Below are 19,984 nucleotides of genomic sequence, written 5' to 3' on the forward strand. Positions count from 1 at the left end.
TGATGGTACACATCACTATTCACTAGGGACGCATCCGCATCGCACTGAAACGCAGGGTAAGACTGATGGTACACATCACTATTCACTAGGGACGCATCCGCATCACACTGAAACGCAGGGTAAGAGACTAGGGACGCATCCGCATCACACTGAAACGCAGGGTAAGACTGATGGTACACATCACTATTCACCAGGGACACATCCACATCACACTGAAACGCAGGGTAAGACTGATGGTACACATCACTATTCACTAGGGACGCATCCACATCACACTGAAACGCAGGGTAAGACTGATGGTACACATCACTAGGGACAGGTACCTTTCACCTTTGAATCGATACGGTACAGTACTCGGTACCTGGGGATCTGTACGGTACCAAAAAACGATACCTATTTCGGTACTTTCACATTTTGTGGGGGTATTTTACACACAAATGTTCAGTACAACATGGGTGATAGGCCTGTATCTATTGAGAAATGGTTATGATACATATAATATAGTCCAAACATTAAGTAATAAAGACAACATTTATTCTTGTTTGTTTAGCCCACTGCAGAGGGGAGAGTTGACCCACACAATCAATTCAACTTAAGTTCAATAAATAAACATTTAACATTTAAAACCATGAGTAGTAGTAGTAGTAGTAGCACTTTAGCAGTGCATTTCACATAATCAATGATAAAACATACAATGCACAACTTGACTCAACGCTCAAGCCAGCTGAATGGTGATTAATTGTAAGCAAGTGTAGTCAAGTGTATGCAATGTCTCCGATCATGGTCTATAATGTATGGGCTGCCCTGGGCCATGGCGGTTACCATTTAAATACAGTAAGGATGCTGTGTTGACAGTATTGAAAGTACTGTTTACTGAGAAGTGAAACCCAAGAGGAAAATAGCATGAGGGTCCAACTTTGCTTTACTTCCTGTATCTGTGTGAAGTGGGCGGACACATTACTAGGAGACGGGAAGAATGTTGGAGTGTATTCATTTCCAACGGGAGAGTGAACGTGAACACAGTTTATGAACCATTCCTTATTATTATTACTAGCCCTTACCCGTTGTGAGATATTTGCCCCCCTCTTGTGGCCGTGGGGGGGTACTGCGCCCGGTGTGTTTTTAATTCACTGAGAAATGTTGCATCCTTTGGTATTCTTCTCCTGATAAACTACACGGTTTGCACACATCTCACCATGCACAACGGCGACAGGTAGCCTGTCCACACATGGACCGCTACTTTGCATTCATATTCATGTGATATTGACAGTACAATACCCTTTTTTGCATTTTTTTAATCCACTAATAAATTCATTATAAATCATTAATGTGTCAAATGGGAAAAAGGGCTCCATTAAGACCTCCATATAATTATGGTCCATGCCTGTGTGAAAAGTGGGAGTGATTGGGCCAGCCAATGTTGAGATAAAGCGCTGTCAGGGACATTCAGACAGACATTCAGACATTCGCTGAATTATTATAAGGATTATTATTCATTTCCAATGGGAGAGTGAACGTGAACACAGCTTATGAACCATTCCTTAACTCCATGGTCACTGAACTAAATACTGGACCCAATCATCACAAGGCATACAATATTTTCCAGATATTCATACTAAAATGGCTTGTTTTAGCGAGACAAATCAGGAGAAAATCTACTTTGTTATCGACCTTTCTTTATCCCAGCAATAAACTCTCGTTTATTTGGTGAAACTACTGCACTCACTCGCCATATCAATCTTCCAATATGCTGCTTATGGAACTTGGAAACTTAACAGCAGAGCTGCACAAGAGAATACAGATAATGGAGTTATTTACACAGATTTGGATTCAAACAAAGGAAACTAAAAGAACTGTGGAACGCTCTCCCCGCCCACCTGAGAGCCCCACAGTCGGTAGACGCTTTTAAGAGAGGACTCAAAACTTTCCTTTTTTTACCAAAGCATTTTTATAGCCTTGCCCTTTATGTTTTAAATGTTCCTGTTCTTTTAGATGTTTTTAATGGTGTGTTGTTTCTTTTGCTTTTATTCACTGCTGTAGCACTTTGAGATTCTTGCGAATGTAAAGTGCGTTATAAATAAAATCCAATAATAAAATAAAATAAGTATATAGTGTATTGATACAGTTACAGTGCAGAAGTGGAAAGAAAAGAGTTGTTAAGCTAGTTATTAAGTTTGATGGATGGATGGATGGATGGATGATATGTGGAATCTCATGGAATACAATATCTTCAATATTTTAACAATGGTCTCCCATCCATATCAGTTTGGGGGACCTTGGTGTGAAGATATTTTAGAACCACTGCTCTATTGTAAGTGTGTATAATTATGACTACTAGTGGTCGTGTGTTTTGGTGAAGGACTGTAATGTCATTCTAATCAGTGGTTGTGTAGTGTGTGTATAATATAAACTAGTATTTCCATGTGTTCAGGTGAAGGACTGTAATATCATTCTAATCAGTGGTTGTGTAGTGTGTGTATAATATAAACTAGTATTTCCATGTGTTTTAGGTGAAGGACTGTAATATCATTCTAATCAGTGGTTGTGTAGTGTGTGTATAATATAAACTAGTATTTCCATGTGTTTTAGGTAAAGGACTGTAATATCATTCTAATCAGTGGTTGTGTAGTGTGTGTATAATATAAACTAGTATTTCCATGTGTTTTAGGTAAAGGACTGTAATATCATTCTAATCAGTGGTTGTGTAGTGTGTGTATAATATAAACTAGTATTTCCATGTGTTTTAGGTAAAGGACTGTAATATCATTCTAATCAGTGGTTGTGTAGTGTGTGTATAATATAAACTAGTATTTCCATGTGTTTTAGGTGAAGGACTGTAATATCATTCTAATCAGTGGTTGTGTAGTGTGTATAATATAAACTAGTATTTCCATGTGTTTAGGTGAAGGACTGTAATATCATTCTAATCAGTGGTTGTGTAGTGTGTGTGTGTGTATAAACTAGTATTTCCATGTGTTTTAGGTGAAGTACTGTAATATCATTCTAATCAGTGGTTGTGTAGTGTGTATAATATAAACTAGTATTTCCATGTGTTTTAGGTAAAGGACTGTAATATCATTCTAATCAGTGGTAGTGTAGTGTGTATAATATAAACTAGTATTTCCATGTGTTTTAGGTAAAGGACTGTAATATCATTCTAATCAGTGGTTGTGTAGTGTGTGTACAGTATATAAACTAGTATTTCCATGTGTTTTAGGTGAAGGACTGTCACGTCCTGGCCTCCAAGCTGCTCTTCATTCTGGACGACCTGCTGTGGGTGCTGACCGACTCTCAGCTCAAAGCCATCGTCCACTACGCCAAGTCCCTGAGCGAAGGCATGGAGAAGTCTGCTCAGCAGAGGAAGAACATGACCCACGACTCCATGACGGTAAAACACACATTATTATTATTATTATTATATACATGACCCACGACTCCCTGACGGTACAACACACGTTATTATAGAAGCTTAAAGGTCATAAGCTTTAAAGGTGCTGTGTATGTGTGGTATTGCTTTGGTTAAAACAAAAGTGTAGATTGTTTGCTCAGTAACAGGGTCGCCCTGTTTCTATATACAGGTAGCTCTTTTTTACCAGCTTGTACAGCAAGCTGGTCTAGGATAGGGGGGGGGGGGGGGGTCGCATTTTTTTGTGCAACTGAATGGCTAGAATATGGAAATGAAGAGTTTACATTGTACACATAGTACATCAGGGTTCCCCAATTAATTTTCCTCAAGGGCCACAAAAAAAAAAGCATGATGAACATATAAAGAATACATTACATCTGTGAAAAATGAAAAATAGAATGCAGTAAAAAAAAAGCTATAAGTAGCTTTGTCGAGCCATGAGGCCCATAGGGGCAGGAGGCAGCTTGATGTACAAGTACACCCCCTGGACATGACGCTAGTATGTCACAGGGACTGAGTGTCAAGCAGGGAGGCACTGGGATCCATTTTTAGAGTCTTTGGTATCGAACCCCGACCTCCCAGTCTCAGGGCAGACACAAAAAAGCTATAGCTATAAATTAAAAAACAGGCCTAAGTTAAGAAAACAACAACTGTAACAATATAAAATACAAACGGATTAGCTGACCAACCCCACGGCCCCAGTGCTTCATTGTGCAGTCTGATGGCCCCTGGGATAAAGGAGTTCCTAAGTCTCCCCCCACGGCCCCAGTGCTTCATAGTGCAGTCTAATGGCCCCTGGGATAAAGGAGTTCCTAAGTCTCCCCCCACGGCCCCAGTGCTTCATAGTGCAGTCTAATGGCCCCTGGGATAAAGGAGTTCCTAAGTCTCCCCCCACGGCCCCAGTGCTTCATTGTGCAGTCTGATGGCCCCTGGGATAAAGGAGTTCCTAAGTCTCTTTGTGCTACAGTACATGTCTGGGATATAACGCTGTTATTTGCTCTTTGCTCCGTTGAATGTGCTCTTCTGAGAGTAAAGTGCTGTGTGCAGTGGGTGGCTGACATCATCTAGAATGGATCATGTCTCGGCCAGAGATATACCAGATATTCCTAGATATACCACGTTCTGCTTAACCCTTTAAAACCCATTTAGGCCCTGACATCGATATTTAAAAAAATGCCTCCCAACTCCTGACAGTATCAGTGGTGCTCAATATTTCATGTCAAGGACCCCAAAAAAATGTAATTGGCCACCGACCCCCAACTGAAAATATGTTGTTCCAGGGACCTCCCCCCCAGAAGCAAAGATTTGAGTTAAAAACGTTCCCTCTGAAAGAATATATATTCAAAGATTTGCGCCACATTTTCACAGCTTTTCAAAAATAGCAGATCTACAAGCTCGTAGCGCGCCACCGAGTGGCGCGCTACGAGCTTGTAGGTCTGCTATTTTTTAATAGCTAAAGTATAACGTAACGCTTAAAACACTCCACCGGCTCCAGCGCAGAAACTGCCCATAGATCCGAAGTCCCGTTAGTCCGAACATGCCCTGCTCCCGTGCTTGCGGTTAGGTTTAGGTTTGCTGCCGTGCTTGCGGTTAGGTTTAGGTTTGCTCCCGTGCTTGCAGTTAGGTTTAGGTTAGGGTTAGAGAAAGGGATAGTAATTTCGGAACAATGAACCTTCTGACTAATGACACGGCACCCTCCAGCGCTAACCCTAGCAACCTGTAGTGACCATGTAGTGACCTGTAGTGACCATGTAGTGTGTTGTGTTTGCAGACGTCTCCTCCACCGCTAACCCTAGCAACCTATAGTGACCTGTAGTGACCGTGTAGTGACCTGTAGTGTGTTGTGTTTGCAGACGTCTCCTCCACCGCTAACCCTAGCAACCTGTAGTGACCTGTAGTGACCGTGTAGTGTGTTGTGTTTGCAGACGTCTCCCCCGTCGCCCGGCGTCCACACCCTGTGGTCAGACTCCGCCTCCAGCGTCTCCGGCGCCAACCCCAGCAACCTGAGTCAGTACTTTGACCTGTACGACGTCAAGGAGTCTTCGTATCACACCTTCATCTCCCGCCTGGACCTGCACATCTGCAACGACAGCTCCTCCGAGGACACGGGTTAGTGTGCACATCTGTAGTGGGAGCTCCTCTATAGAGCGCCGCAGTCCCGCCCCCTTTCAGAAAAGCGAGTGGCCCAGGAAATGAAACCCCAATGCATTCTCCCATCGGCACTTCTAATATAATTTATTTAAAGACGGTTACGCCGCGGACAAAGCCAACTCGGATCGTGACGAATCATGACAATGAACACAATGTTTTGGGCCGATCAAATAATTTATAAGACGAAAAACAAAACAAATAGTGTTGTCTCCTGACTTTCTTTTCTTCTTTCTAATGATTTGATCGGCCCAAAATATTGTGTTCATTGTCATGATTCGTCACGATCCGAGTTGGCTTTGTCCGCGGCGTAACCGTCTTTAAATAAATTATATTAGAAGTGCCGATGGGAGAATGCATTGGGGTTTCATTTCCTGGGCCACTCGCTTTTCTGAAAGGGGGAGGGACTGCGGCGCTCTATAGAGCGTCGCAATGATTGAAATAAACTACACTAAATCAAATAAATATCTATTGTCCTCTACTGTATATCAGTGTTTCTCAAATGTGGATACGCAGATGTACTATGGAATAATGAATAATGAATTTTACTGTTATGTTTAGTGATAAAACATGAACAAATGTGTGTGCTCTGTAAAAAACTGTTACTGAATTGCAAAAAAAGTATATTTACTGCTGCAATATGCTGTTTTTTATATTCTTTATTTATCCCATTTTGGGTGGGAACCCCTTTTGGTGTTAGCATAATGTTATTCTCTAGCTATTGAAAAATAGCAGATCTACAAGCTCATAGCCACCGAGTGGCGCGCTACGACGAGCTTGTAGGTCTGCTATTTTTGAAGAATCGTGAAAAGTGAAACATGAAAGTGTTTGAGAACGACTGACATAGAAAAACTGCTTTTTCAAGAAAACAGTCAGGATTTAGAAGACATTTGCAGAATCGTTCCCAGGCCTAAATGGGTTAACATTTATTTGTTTACACACAGACGGCTCTGTGGTGTGTGTAATCCATCAGTTGTGATCTATGAAAGCTTTTGAACCGTAGACTTACTAATATTTATAACGTTATTGGACTTCCTAGAAGCCTCTCCCCCTCCTCTATGAAAGCTTTTGAACCGTAGACTTACTAATATTTGTAACGTTATTGGACTTCCTAGAAGCCTCTCCCCCTCTATGAAAGCTTTTGAACTGTAGATTTACTAATATTTGTAACGTTTTTGGACTTCCTAGAAGCCTCTCCCCCTCCGAACTCCCAGGGGGCCATGCAGCTGACCTTCAGGAAGCTGGGCTTCGACTACTATCCGACCCACAGACCTGGTGAGTCTAGAATGAATAATTCAATAAAGAAAATACTGTTAGATTCTTAGGTTCTTAGCTTGCTTATGATTCTTGATGACTACCATATTTCTATACTGCATTTGATGTATTACCTTGTATTGTTCCTGCTTGCTTACTTGTCGCTCTGGATTAAGAGCGTCTGCTAAATGCCTAAATTGTAATCCTCCACCCAAATAGGTTTTCCGCTCAACGGGATAAATGTTGGCACTCGCTCAGTACAGAAAGGGATCTTTGATATCAGATCAAAGAAAGAGGTCTTACAGGCACACCTGTCTGGAACTTAGAAAAGATAATCTCACAGTAAAGACGTTGGCGTTTGAATCGCCGGGTACAACATGTAGTTACAATAGAGCGCCGCAGTCCCGCCCCCTTTCAGAAAAGCGAGTGGCCCAGGAAGTGGAAGCCCCATGCATTCTCCCATCGGCACTTTTAATATAATTTATTTAAAGACGGTTACGCCGCGGACAAAGCCAATTCGGATCGTGACGAATCATGACAATGAACACAATATTTTGGGCCGATCAAATAATTTATAAGACGAAAAACAAAACAAATAGTGTTGTCTCCTGACTTTCTTTTCTTCTTTCTAATGATTTGATCGTCCCAAAATATTGTGTTCATTGTCATGATTCGTCACGATCCGAATTGGCTTTGTCCGCGGCGTAACCGTCTTTAAATAAATTATATTAAAAGTGCCGATGGGAGAATGCATGGGGCTTCCACTTCCTGGGCCACTCGCTTTCTGAAAGGGGGCGGGACTGCGGCGCTCTATTGCACCTTATAAAGGAGCAGTCATTTTATTATTATTTTGGTATAATTGGTCTGTGTCTGTGTCTCATTGGTGGGGTTCGATGGGGAATCAGAGCTAATAGAAACTGCATGCTTTCTCTTGCTGGAAAGTTAGCATGCTGAAATAGAGGCCTTTTCTATTCTTTAAGTTAGCATGCTGAAATAGAGGCCTTTTCTATTCTTTAAGTTAGCATGCTGAAATAGAGGCCTTTTCTATTCTTTAAGTTAGCATGCTGAAATAGAGGCCTTTTCTATTCTTTAAGTTAGCATGCTGAAATAGAGGCCTTTTCTATTCTTTTCGTTTCATTCTTGCATGAATGAAAAATAAAATAGATTTTTGAAATGACCACACTGCTCAGTGCTGCTTACTGATGAAGTCACTGGTAGGCAGGTTTCTGAACTGTCCACAGCCCTCCTCTGAGACACAGAGTGAGAAGACAGGTTTCTGAACTGTCCACAGCCCTCCTCTGATACACAGAGTGGTTTCTGAACTGTCCACAGCCCTCCTCTGAGACAGAGTGGTTTCTGAACTGTCCACAGCCCTCCTCTGAGACACAGAGTGGTTTCTGAACTGTCCACAGCCCTCCTCTGAGACACAGAGTGGTTTCTGAACTGTCTACAGCCCTCCTCTGAGACACATAGTGAGAAGACAGGTTTCTGAACTGTCCACAGCCCTCCTCTGAGACACAGAGTGGTTTCTGAACTGTCCACAGCCCTCCTCTGAGACACAGAGTGGTTTCTGAACTGTCCACAGCCCTCCTCTGAGACAGAGTGGTTTCTGAACTGTCCACAGCCCTCCTCTGAGACACAGAGTGGTTTCTGAACTGTCCACAGCCGTCCTCTGAGACACAGAGTGGTTTCTGAACTGTCCACAGCCCTCCTCTGATACACAGAGTGGTTTCTGAACTGTCCACAGCCCTCCTCTGAGACAGAGTGGTTTCTGAACTGTCCACAGCCCTCCTCTGAGACAGAGTGGTTTCTGAACTGTCCACAGCCGTCCTCTGAGACACAGAGTGGTTTCTGAACTGTCCACAGCCGTCCTCTGAGACACAGAGTGAGAAGACAGAAATTCTGCCAACTTATAACGAGGCATTATTGAGGAACAATTATATGAAGATAACGCTGAAAATGGCACACCTAAACCTAACCTTAACCCATGTCTTAATCAATGACTAGTCTAAACTAAGTATAGGCACCCCGCTCACTTGAGTCCTACTCAAATGTTTAGAAAATAATTATGGCCGATGTACAAACTCTGAGCTTATCTGCTCATTATTAGCGTGTTTTGAAGATTCTTGCCTATGTAATGGCCGTGCCCAAAATAGAGATGGTGGTTAACTGGCGTCTAGCCTCAGGCTCTTAACCCATTCTGACCGGGCACCCATTTTGGTGTTAGCATCATGTTATGCTTTACCTATTGAAAAATAGCAGATCTACAAGCTCATATCGCGCCACCGAGTGGCGCGATACGAGCTTGTAGGTCTGCTATTTTAGAAAAATCGAAGAGCGACTGACATTTTTAGAATCTGATCTCGGGTCAGAATGGGTTAATCAGACCAGTGTGTGTCCAGTGGAAACCTCGTATGAATCTGATCTCAGGTCAGAATGGGTTAAGCACATCACTCATTCACACCAAACTGCTACTAGGAGGAGTGCTGTTGAAGCAGAATAATCTGCTGCCCACTGGGATTACTCTCCAGTGGAATTCCTGCCGTGTAGAATGTGGAACAACCACGTACATTCCTCCACAGCTCATTGGCTGGCTCCTCTCTCTGTGTAGTTTTAAGGTGCAGCGTGTGTCGACTCCACGCCGAGCCCTTTATGATCGGAGGAAGAATCTCCTCGCATAATCACGTCTAGATACTGTAGCTCGCATGCAGAGTTTATAGATGCACCGCGCAGCGCTAAAACCTAATCGTCCTTTTCTGTGCTCCGACAACGTGTCATCTACACGCACAATTCCACAAGAGTGTTGCACTAAATAGTCGGGGAAAAAACTGTTTTGCTGATGTTTGGAATTAGTTTGCCGTAAACTCATCAATGGTGTGTTATGGTTTAGTCCTTGTTTTTGTGGTGTTGGTCCCTGCATCTCTTCCCCAATAGGATGTTCATATATAATACAATACAATACAATACAATACAAACTAGAAATGCACTCTGTCGAGGCGCCTTGCACACAAGTAGGCCATCATACATGGCCTACTTGTGCACAAGCAGAGCGCACAAGCACTGCTACTAACGAATGTCTATTACAACTGCTGCTCTAAATCCTTCAGACCCGTTATTGACCTTATACCAACCTTAGTTATGTCATCAAGAATGGTGGTCCCTTATTGGCCGATGACATATATACATATACGTATATACACACCCAGCCGATCGCAGTACTTACTCCAACATTGAAACATTATCTTAATGACACATTATCTTAATGTCACCATCAACAGCCACAGTACTTGCGCATTCTCTGCTTGCGCATGTAATCACACTTGTGTGAAGTGAGGGCCGCCCACTGTATTTATACCGACTTATGTCGTCATTTCGTGCCTTTAAAGAAAGTCCATAGACTTTGGCTGGTAAACAATTTACGTCTTAAAGTGCTCTAAACGAGCATAAATAAAGTCTTGACTTGTGCTGCCACATGACGTGATGTTCAGGTCATGTTTTGGAGGGGATAGCGCCCCTCAAAAATAATAATCAAATCATTTCCATTTTGATTACATTATTTGATTATTAGGGTGGGTTAGGGTTAGGGTAGCCTGAGCTAACGTGTTAAGTTTCTGGTCTATAGGGGTGGGTCGCGGCTGAGATTTGCGCACGCCCTGATTGGATCTCACCGATCTGTCCGTCAGCCCTGGCCACTCCTCTCCCACCTGGTGAAGCGCTACGTCACATCATTTGGAGCGACGCCCACCCGGAAGCGTTGACTCCCACTTCTAGACCAAGGCAGCCAATGCGTTCCTCCAGGCTTTCAATTTTCGCGCAGACGAAATGAAAGCCTGGGTATCGAGGCTAGGGTTAGGGTAATACCGGGGCTCCACTGGGCGCGTCGCGTCTCCGTCACGTCCTGCTCGTGTCATGACAACGTCAACGTCACGCTAGAGGTGCTCCACCGCGGGCTTTTGAAAAAACTGCATGTCAGCAACATTCTTTTATGTTGCTGTCAACGCGTGCGTGCGTCAATAAAAACGAACCGGGGCAATTTTTTTGTCACCGAACGCAGCACAACGCAACGCAGCACAACGCAACGCACAGCGCGGGCAGTGGAGCCACCCTCCATTGATTAAAAGGGAACATTCCAGACGCTGACGCACCCAGTGGAGCCCTGGTGTTAGGGTGGACTACCAAATGTGAGTGAGAAGAAAATACTCGAGTTTGATATTAAATGAACCTGGTTGATGTTGTTTGTCCTGCAGCTGACGGCTGTGGCCACTGGGAGCGCCACAACGGAGCCATGGAGGCCCAGGCCCAGTGGGCCGCCAGGCTGCTGCACGACTTCCACCGGAGAGCAGCCAGTAGCGGCTTCCCTGGACCTGTACCACACCCTGAACACACCCACCACCCAGAGGGTAGGACCACACACACTGAACACACCCTGAACACACCCTGTACACACCCTGAACACACCCTGACCACACCCTGAACACACCCTGACCACACCCTGAACACACACTGACCACACCCTGACCACACCCACCACCCGGAGGGTAGGACCACACCCTGAACACACCCTGAACACACCCTGTACACACCCTGAACACACCCTGACCACACCCTGAACACACCCACCACCCGGAGGGTAGGACCACACACACTGAACACACCCTGAACACACACTGACCACACCCTGAACACACCCTGTACCACACCCTGAACACACCCACCACCCAGAGGGTAGGAACACACCCTGAACACACCCTGTACCACACCCTGAACACACCCTGACCACACCCTGAACACACCCACCACCCGGAGGGTAGGACCACACCCTGAACACACCCTGAACACACCCTGAACACACCCTGAACACACACTGACCACACACTGAACACACCCTGAACACACCCTGAACACACACTGACCACACACTGACCACACCCTGACCACACCCTGACCACACACTGAACACACCCTGAACACACCCTGACCACACCCTGAACACACCCTGAACACACCCTGACCACACACTGAACACACCCTGAACACACCCTGACCACACCCTGAACACACCCTGAACACACCCTGACCACACTCTGAACACACCCTGAATACACCCACCACCCAGAGGGTAGGACCACACCCTGAACACACCCTGACCACACCCTGAACACAACCTGAACACACCCTGACCACACTCTGAACACACCCTGAATACACCCACCACCCAGAGGTTAGGACCACACCCTGAACACACCCTGACCACACTCTGAACACACCCTGAACACACCCACCACCCAGAGGGTAGGACCACACCCTGAACACACCCACCACCCGGAGGGTAGGACCACACCCTGAACACACCCTGACCACACCCTGTACCACACCCTGAACACACCCACCACCCAGAGGGTAGGACCACACCCTGAACACACCCTGAACACACCCTGAACCACACCCTGAACACACCCTGAACCACACCCTGACCACACCCTGAACACACCCTGACCACACCCTGAACACACCCTGAACACACCCTGACCACACCCTGACCACACCCTGACCACACCCTGACCACACCCTGAACACACCCTGAACACACCCTGACCACAACCACCACCCTGAGGCCTCATTCACACCTAGAGGACACCTGTCTTGAGTCTTGTCCGTGTTTAATGGCCGCTCCAATGCATTTCCAATGGAAGTCACATGGTTTGACTTGTCTTGTTTGATGGCTGTGTTCTTCCCCTCTCCCCCCCCCCCCCATCAAACAAGACTGTAAAGCACCTTGTAAACTTGTTTTTGGAAAGGTGCTAAAGTTATTATTATTATTAGGTCATCATTCTGGTTGTGTGTTGCAGATGGAGGGGCCAGTGTGAAGTCCAACCCTGCCGACCAGGAGCAGACATCCAGGAGGAACTCCTCCAGCGCAGCGCCTCCTCCTCCAGGGACCGGCCTGAAGAGGCTGAGGTCCAGCTGTGTGGTCCTCAGGATGGATGACTTGGATATTCACCAGGCAAGATCTCACCACAGTCCACTAGAGCAGTAGCCTGGCGCGGCCGGACTCATACCGAGGGTTCACTGATGTTCATATGCCGGGGAGGAAACATCAGTACAGAACCTTCGCTATGAGTCTGGTCCGGGCCAGGCTACTATAGAGCAGGGCTTCTCCGACTGTCGGCCCCCTGGTTTTGGTGGGGGTTCCCCCCCAAGGGGCCAGCTAGGCACTCCAATGTTGAAGCGCTGGGCCCTAGTGGTAAGAGGAAGGACTGCAGGCGGACCCGTGGATTGATGACGAGGAAACCCTGTGTGGCTGGGCTTTGACGTTGAGCGCTCGGTTGCACTTCCGCATTTGGGCACCAAAATTTGGTGCCCAAATGCTGAATCGGCGGAAATAGGCGGTCCTTCCGGGTGCTTAAAAAACGCCACTGAGCAACTTCCACTGACATGGAATAGCGGAGGGGGCGGAGCTTCGCGCCAGTTCAGTCTCTATCCTTTTAATACTCTATGGCAGGGATATTCAATTGGCCCGCGGAGCGCCTCCTTGTGGCCCCTGGAAGAATTTTGAAAAAAAACAAAAAAAAAAAAAAGAACTTTTTTTTTTTTTTTTTTTCTTTAGAATAATAATAGGGATAATAAAAGTTACAGGTATGGTGTGTGCGATATTAATTGTGAGATTACCATAATGACGGTAATCATTAAAGGACCACTTTTCAACCTATCTTCATATTATAATAGGTCCTCGCTAATAATCATGATAAAATGACACGTTTTTTTCTACTCGGTCTGTGTCACATAGGAGGGCTGTGGGCAGTTCAGAAACCCACCCAACAGTGACATCAATGGAGAATCCAAGCTAATAGAAACTGCAGGCTTTCTAGTCATGAAAAGTTGCGAAAATGGAAGCCATCATTCTCACAATAATAAACCCTGTTAGGGTCCATTTGGTTCCATTTGTACACTCTCAGAGTTACAGACCCATAAGGGTCCATTTGATTCCAAACCATTTCCCTGGGGACCCCCTGGAACTGCCTCAAGGACCCTGGGGGTCCCCGGACCCCGAACCCCACTTTGGAATCACTGCTCTATGTAATGTTTGTGTGTGTACTGTGTGCGTGTCCGTCCAGCTGATGGTCGTTAATGTCAAAGCAATGCGGTTTATGCACTGTCAAATAGGTCTAGGCCTACATCTATTCTAAGGTGGCATATACCTGTATAGACATATTACCCTGCTCATTACTGTGCGGAAATATACATAAATCTTCGTGTTTGAGCACAAAAAGCATTTTGAGAACCCACAAATTTCCGCGCTTCGCGCGCACAATGTGCGGCCCCCCACACACAATCATTCTACAGTTGTGGCCCCCGGCCTAATCTAATTGAATACCCCTGCTCTATGGGTTCCCAATTAGCTTAATGTGCAACATCGTTCTCTCACTCAACAGTTAGCCTGGAACAGACCTATGCTTTCTACGGCATAGGATCAGAAACTAGACGCACCTGCAGCAGATGAGCCTGATTAACTAGAGAGAGGAGAGTGTGTGTGTCAATTGAATAAGGCTGCAGAACATCAGTAATTAGCAGATAGAAAGAGACATTCACACTACGGTATGCCACAGTTGAATGGGCATGGGAAGTACACAGAGCCAAAGGTCATCCCACACTTAACCCATTTTGATCGGGAACCCGTTTTGGTGTCAGCATCATGTTATGCTTTAGCTATTGAAAAATAGCAGATCTACAAGCTCATAGCGCGCCACCGAGTGGCGCGCTACGAGCTTGTAGGTCTGCTATTTTTTGAAAAATCGAAGAACGACTGACATTTTTTTAGAATCTGATCTCAGGTCAGAATGGGTTAATCAGACCAGTGTGTGTCCAGTGGAAACCTCGTTATGAATCTGATCTCAGGTCAGAATGGGTTAATCAAAGTAAAACACTTCTGGATTATTGAGAACAAACTCGGAGGGTCTAAAATGAATCGGTTCCCTCATTGTTTGTTTACACCTCCTTATTACCACAGTGTTTGCATTTTTTTGTGAAAGTGGGACATTACCCATATTATTGTTTTATAGAAGAGCCTCATACATCTGTATTTATAATACTAGTTCCTGTGTTTGATTGAAGAACAGAAACTGACACGAGGAAGTGGTTTATTCCTCATCTGTTCCATTATGAAACTTCAGTTCAGTGACACCTGTAGAAAGACACGCTCTTTGGCCCCATTTGTATTGTTGTATTTACTCGGGTATCTAGAGGTTATATTTTATATTGTTGTATTTATTCAGGTATCTAGAGGTTATATTTTATATTGTTGTATTTATTCAGGTATCTAGAGGTTATATTTTATATTGTATTTATTCAGGTATCTAGAGGTTATATTTTATATTGTATTTATTCAGGTATCTAGAGGTTATATTTTATATTGTATTTATTCAGGTATCTAGAGGTTATATTTTATATTGTATTTATTCAGGTATCGAGAGGTTATATTTTATATTGTATTTATTCAGGTATCTAGAGGTTATATTTTCTGTTGTATTTATTCAGGTATCTAGAGGTTATATTTGATATTGTATTTATTCAGGTATCGAGAGGTTATATTTTATATTGTATTTATTCAGGTATCTAGAGGTTATATTTTATATTGTATTTATTCAGGTATCGAGAGGTTATATTTTATATTGTATTTATTCAGGTATCTAGAGGTTATATTTTATATTGTATTTATTCAGGTATCTAGAGGTTATATTTTATATTGTATTTATTCAGGTATCTAGAGGTTATATTTTATATTGTATTTATTCAGGTATCTAGAGGTTATATTTTATATTGTATTTATTCAGGTATCTAGAGGTTATATTTTATATTGTATTTATTCAGGTATCTAGAGGTTATATTTTATATTGTATTTATTCAGGTATCTAGAGGTTATATTTGATATTGTATTTATTCAGGTATCTAGAGGTTATATTTTATATTGTATTTATTCAGGTATCTAGAGGTTATATTTGATATTGTATTTATTCAGGTATCGAGAGGTTATATTTTATATTGTATTTATTCAGGTATCTAGAGGTTATATTTTCTGTTGTTGTATTTATTCAGGTATCTAGAGGTTATATTTTCTGTTGTTGTATTTATTCAGGTATCTAGAGGTTATATTTTCTGTTGTATTTATTCAGGTATCTAGAGGTTATATTTTATATTGTATTTATTCAGGTATCTAGAGGTTATATTTTCTGTTGTTGTATTTATTCAGGTATCTAGAGGTTATATTTTCTGTTGTTGTATTTATTCAGGTATCTAGAGGTTATATTTTATATTGTATTTATTCAGGTATCTAGAGGTTATATTTTATATTGTATTTATTCAGGTGTCTAGAGGTTATATTTTCTGTTGTTGTATTTATTCAGGTATCTAGAGGTTATATTTTCTGTTGTTGTATTTATTCAGGTATCTAGAGGTTATATTTTCTGTTGTTGTATTTATTCAGGTATCTAGAGGTTATATTTTCTGTTGTTGTATTTATTCAGGTATCTAGAGGTTATATTTTCTGTTGTTGTATTTATTCAGGTATCTAGAGGTTATATTTTCTGTTGTTGTATTTATTCAGGTATCTAGAGGTTATATTTTCTGTTGTTGTATTTATTCAGGTATCTAGAGGTTATATTTTCTATTGTTGGTTTCTAAAGGTAAAGATGAAATTACCTACCTAGGTTCCATCCTGGAGGCTAATCTTTCCGGTGATAAAATGGCCACCAACGTAATCAAAAAAGTCAACCAAAGAACAAGATTCCTTTACAGGATCTCCTCACTGGTCAACAAAAACACCTTGAAGACCCTAAACAGGAGCCCTCGTACAAGGTTTCTTTGACTAGGCATGTACCTCCTGGTAACACAGCACCTCAAAGGCCCTTAAAACAAGGCTCCAGACTTCCCAAAACAAACTGGTCAGGCTCCTACTGGGCCTCACCCCCCAAACCCACCTCACCCCTGCCCACTTTGAGAGGCTGGAATGGCTTAGGGTCAACGACAGAGTACAGCATCTTGCAATGGGTCTGGTCCACAAGATTCGATACACCACCAAGATACCCATGTACCTGTCTAGATACTTCCTTAATGTCAACGAAGTCCACACCCACAACACCAGAGGGAGTGCAACGAACCATGTACAACCCAGATTCGGCACAAACAAGGGACTAAATTATTTTCACTCCTATGCCACCAAAATGTGGAACGACCTACCAACAGTCATTAAGACATGCAAATCCCTTGACTCCTTCAAAACCGCTCTCAAAGGGCATCTACAGACGGCTGCAATTCGAAACTGGCCCCCGTAAAATCTGAATCCCCCCCGCCGCTACCCCCCCTTTTGCCCCTCACTGTATAAGTTTCTTTTCCCCTTTTACCTCCTTTATGATGAATTCCTGTTCTGTTGTTTGACTATTATAGAAATGTCTATTTGTACGTCTCTAAATGTTTTGATGATTTGAACATGGTGGACCCTCTTGTAAACAAGTGTAATGCTTAATTGGGTCGTCCACTCACAGTGAACAGTTTTTGTATTGTGTTTGTGCTTGAAATGCACTCTAATTCTGCAAACTGTTATATATTGTTAAATATTTCAATCAATCAATAAATCTAGAGAGGGGTTTAATAGTTTCATCATACACATTGTTGTCTTTCTCCAGGTGTCCACCGGGGGGCGTCGCAGTAAGAAGACTCAGTCCTTGATGTCGTGTAACCGTAAGACTCAGCGCTTACCGGACAACGTGCCGGTCATCCACCTGCAGTTCACTGAATACTACTTCCCTGACAACCCTGGCTTTCCTGGTATGTTCACACCTGCAGTTCACTGAATACTACTTCCCTGACAACCCTGGCTTTCCTGGTATGTTCAACATACTGTAACCATCATAGTGACATCGTTTATGAAGCGCCACGCACGCACGCATGCACGCACGCACGCAAGCACACACGCACGCACACACGCACGCACGCATGCATGCACGCACGCAAGCACGCACACACGCACGCACGCACGCACGCACGCAGACAGACAGACGTAATTTTGTCCTATTCTGATTTGTGAAGCGGTGTGAAAGCGCATTTTTCAGATTTTTTTTTGCAGCGTTTCTCCATCGGTTTTCCGAAAAACACATCCAGTGTGCAACCACCTTCAGTCCCAATACTTGATTCTGATTGGCCGGTTTCTGATTAGACCGCGTTATAAATATCACGATAATCTATTCCACACCTTAAATCAGTTTAAATCAATCCCAGGTGTGCTGCAGTGATCCAGCATATCTGTGGCAGAAACTAGGGTTAGGGAAGTGCTTGATTTCCTTTGCAAACCCCTGGGCCGTGCGGCCTTCGTAAAGACATCAAGCGCCTCCTATTCCCCTGGGAATCAGTGATCCCCCTCACAATGTCTCGGTCGCTTAGCTAAGGGCTATGCTCCGTTGTGACGTTAACCCATTTTGACTTGAGATCAGATTCTAAAAATGTCTTCTACATCCTGACAGTTTTCTGAAAAAGCTATGTTTCTACAGTATGTCAGTCGTTCTTTGATTTTTCAAAAATAGCAGACCTATAAGCTTGTAGTGGCACGCTATGAGCTTGTACATCTGCTATTTTTCAATAGCTAACACCGAAAGGGGTTCCCGCCCAAAATGGGTTAACATACCTATCAGCTAAATCTGGATTTAAAAAAAAATATTAATTTCTATCGAATATTAGTTACCATGAGATTGACCTTTTATTTCTCAATGTGTTCGTTTGGCAAAGGTTCACATTATAACTCAACAATGCCTGACTGGACTGGCTAGGTAAACAAGGAAGTGTCTCTGTCTGCTGGCTGCAAAATGTACATTCTACAGTGAATTAGGAATAGTTTTATGATTTTAATTGTGCCATGTTTGTAACCGTTAACCCATTTAGGCCTGATGTCGAAAAAAAAAAAAATCTTTTTCTGAAAAACCTCATGTCTCTAAATCAGTGGTTCTCAATATTTCATGTCAAGGACCCCAAAAATTATATGTAATATGCCGCCAACCCCCATCTTAAAATATGTTGTTCCAGGGACCCTCCAGAAGCAAAGATTTGAGTTAAAAACTGAAACTCTGAAAGAATATATATTCAAAGATTTGAGGCACATTTTCACGATTTTTAAAAAATAGCAGATCTGCTATTTTTCAATAGCTAAAGTATAACGTGATGCTTAAAACACCAAATGGGTTAAAGCAATAGGCCACGCGAGGTCCGAGGTTACCCGTATTTTATAATGTCTGGGAGGGTTGGACGACTCTCGGCCATTATAACATACAAGTTAATCTGGGGGACAAGGGGAGAGCAACGGACTTGAACTCATGCTTCCTTCATGCCTGAGTGTCCAAGTTGCTCCTTTACACCTGACAGGGGGGAGTTTCCCTGGTTGGACGTCGTAGCGCGTGGAAGGAACACGTTATTCCAACCAGTTCCTTTCCCCTCCATCAGGCGCCCCGGCTGGCCAGGGGGAGGCAGTTTAGAGACCAGGATTACTGCATGTTTTTTGTGAGGGTATACCTACCCTATGCTGTCTTTTATGGAATGCAACGTTAACCCTTTGCTTGCTGGCCGTGCAGTGCCCACGTCCAACCTGTACGGCCAGCTGAACGGCCTCCAGGTGGTGGTGGACGTGGCCAGCGTGCTGTGGATCAACGTGTTCGCCAGAGGTCTGCTTCGCACGCTGGACCAGGTCAAAGCCTTCTACCACCTCCAGGACAGCAGCAAGCCTGACGAGCACCTGGACGTCCGGCTGGACGCAGCACAGCTGAAGGTTTGGACGCACGCACGCAACGCACGCACGCACACACACACGCACACACGCACGCACGCATGCACGCAACGCACGCACGCACGCATGCACGCAACGCACGCACACGCACGCATGCACGCAGCCATGCACGCATGCACGCAACGCACGCACACGCACGCACGCAGCCATGCACGCAACGCACGCACGCAACGCACGCACAAAATAGTAAGAATAGCAGCTCTACTACTGTACTACAGTAGCTCACCGTCCGTGGTAACCTGGCATGTTTTGAGCTTGTAGATCAGCATTTTTGAGGGGGCGTAGATGCCAGGGGTGGAATCTCATTATGTTCAAAACGGTTCTTTTTCAGGAAATCCTTTTTTGTCACAAGC

At 43.9% G+C, this 19,984-nt stretch overlaps 1 protein-coding gene across 1 annotated transcript in view; it reads left to right on the top strand.

The window, feature by feature from the left end:
• bltp3a (bridge-like lipid transfer protein family member 3A) overlaps positions 1–19,984 on the top strand; it is a 76,969-nt gene that overhangs the window by 23,647 nt on the left and 33,338 nt on the right. Inside the window, exons 7-13 of the mRNA XM_080762687.1 lie at positions 3,218–3,388; positions 5,332–5,515; positions 6,743–6,829; positions 11,056–11,208; positions 12,658–12,812; positions 17,488–17,629; positions 19,420–19,613. Coding sequence (XP_080618813.1) covers positions 3,218–3,388; positions 5,332–5,515; positions 6,743–6,829; positions 11,056–11,208; positions 12,658–12,812; positions 17,488–17,629; positions 19,420–19,613 — 1,086 coding nt within the window. The remainder of the gene's footprint in view (positions 1–3,217; positions 3,389–5,331; positions 5,516–6,742; positions 6,830–11,055; positions 11,209–12,657; positions 12,813–17,487; positions 17,630–19,419; positions 19,614–19,984) is intronic.

The sequence above is a fragment of the Protomyctophum bolini genome (assembly GCF_963924005.1).
Source record: "Protomyctophum bolini genome assembly, chromosome: 5".
NCBI classification, from domain to species: Eukaryota; Metazoa; Chordata; class Actinopteri; order Myctophiformes; family Myctophidae; genus Protomyctophum; species Protomyctophum bolini.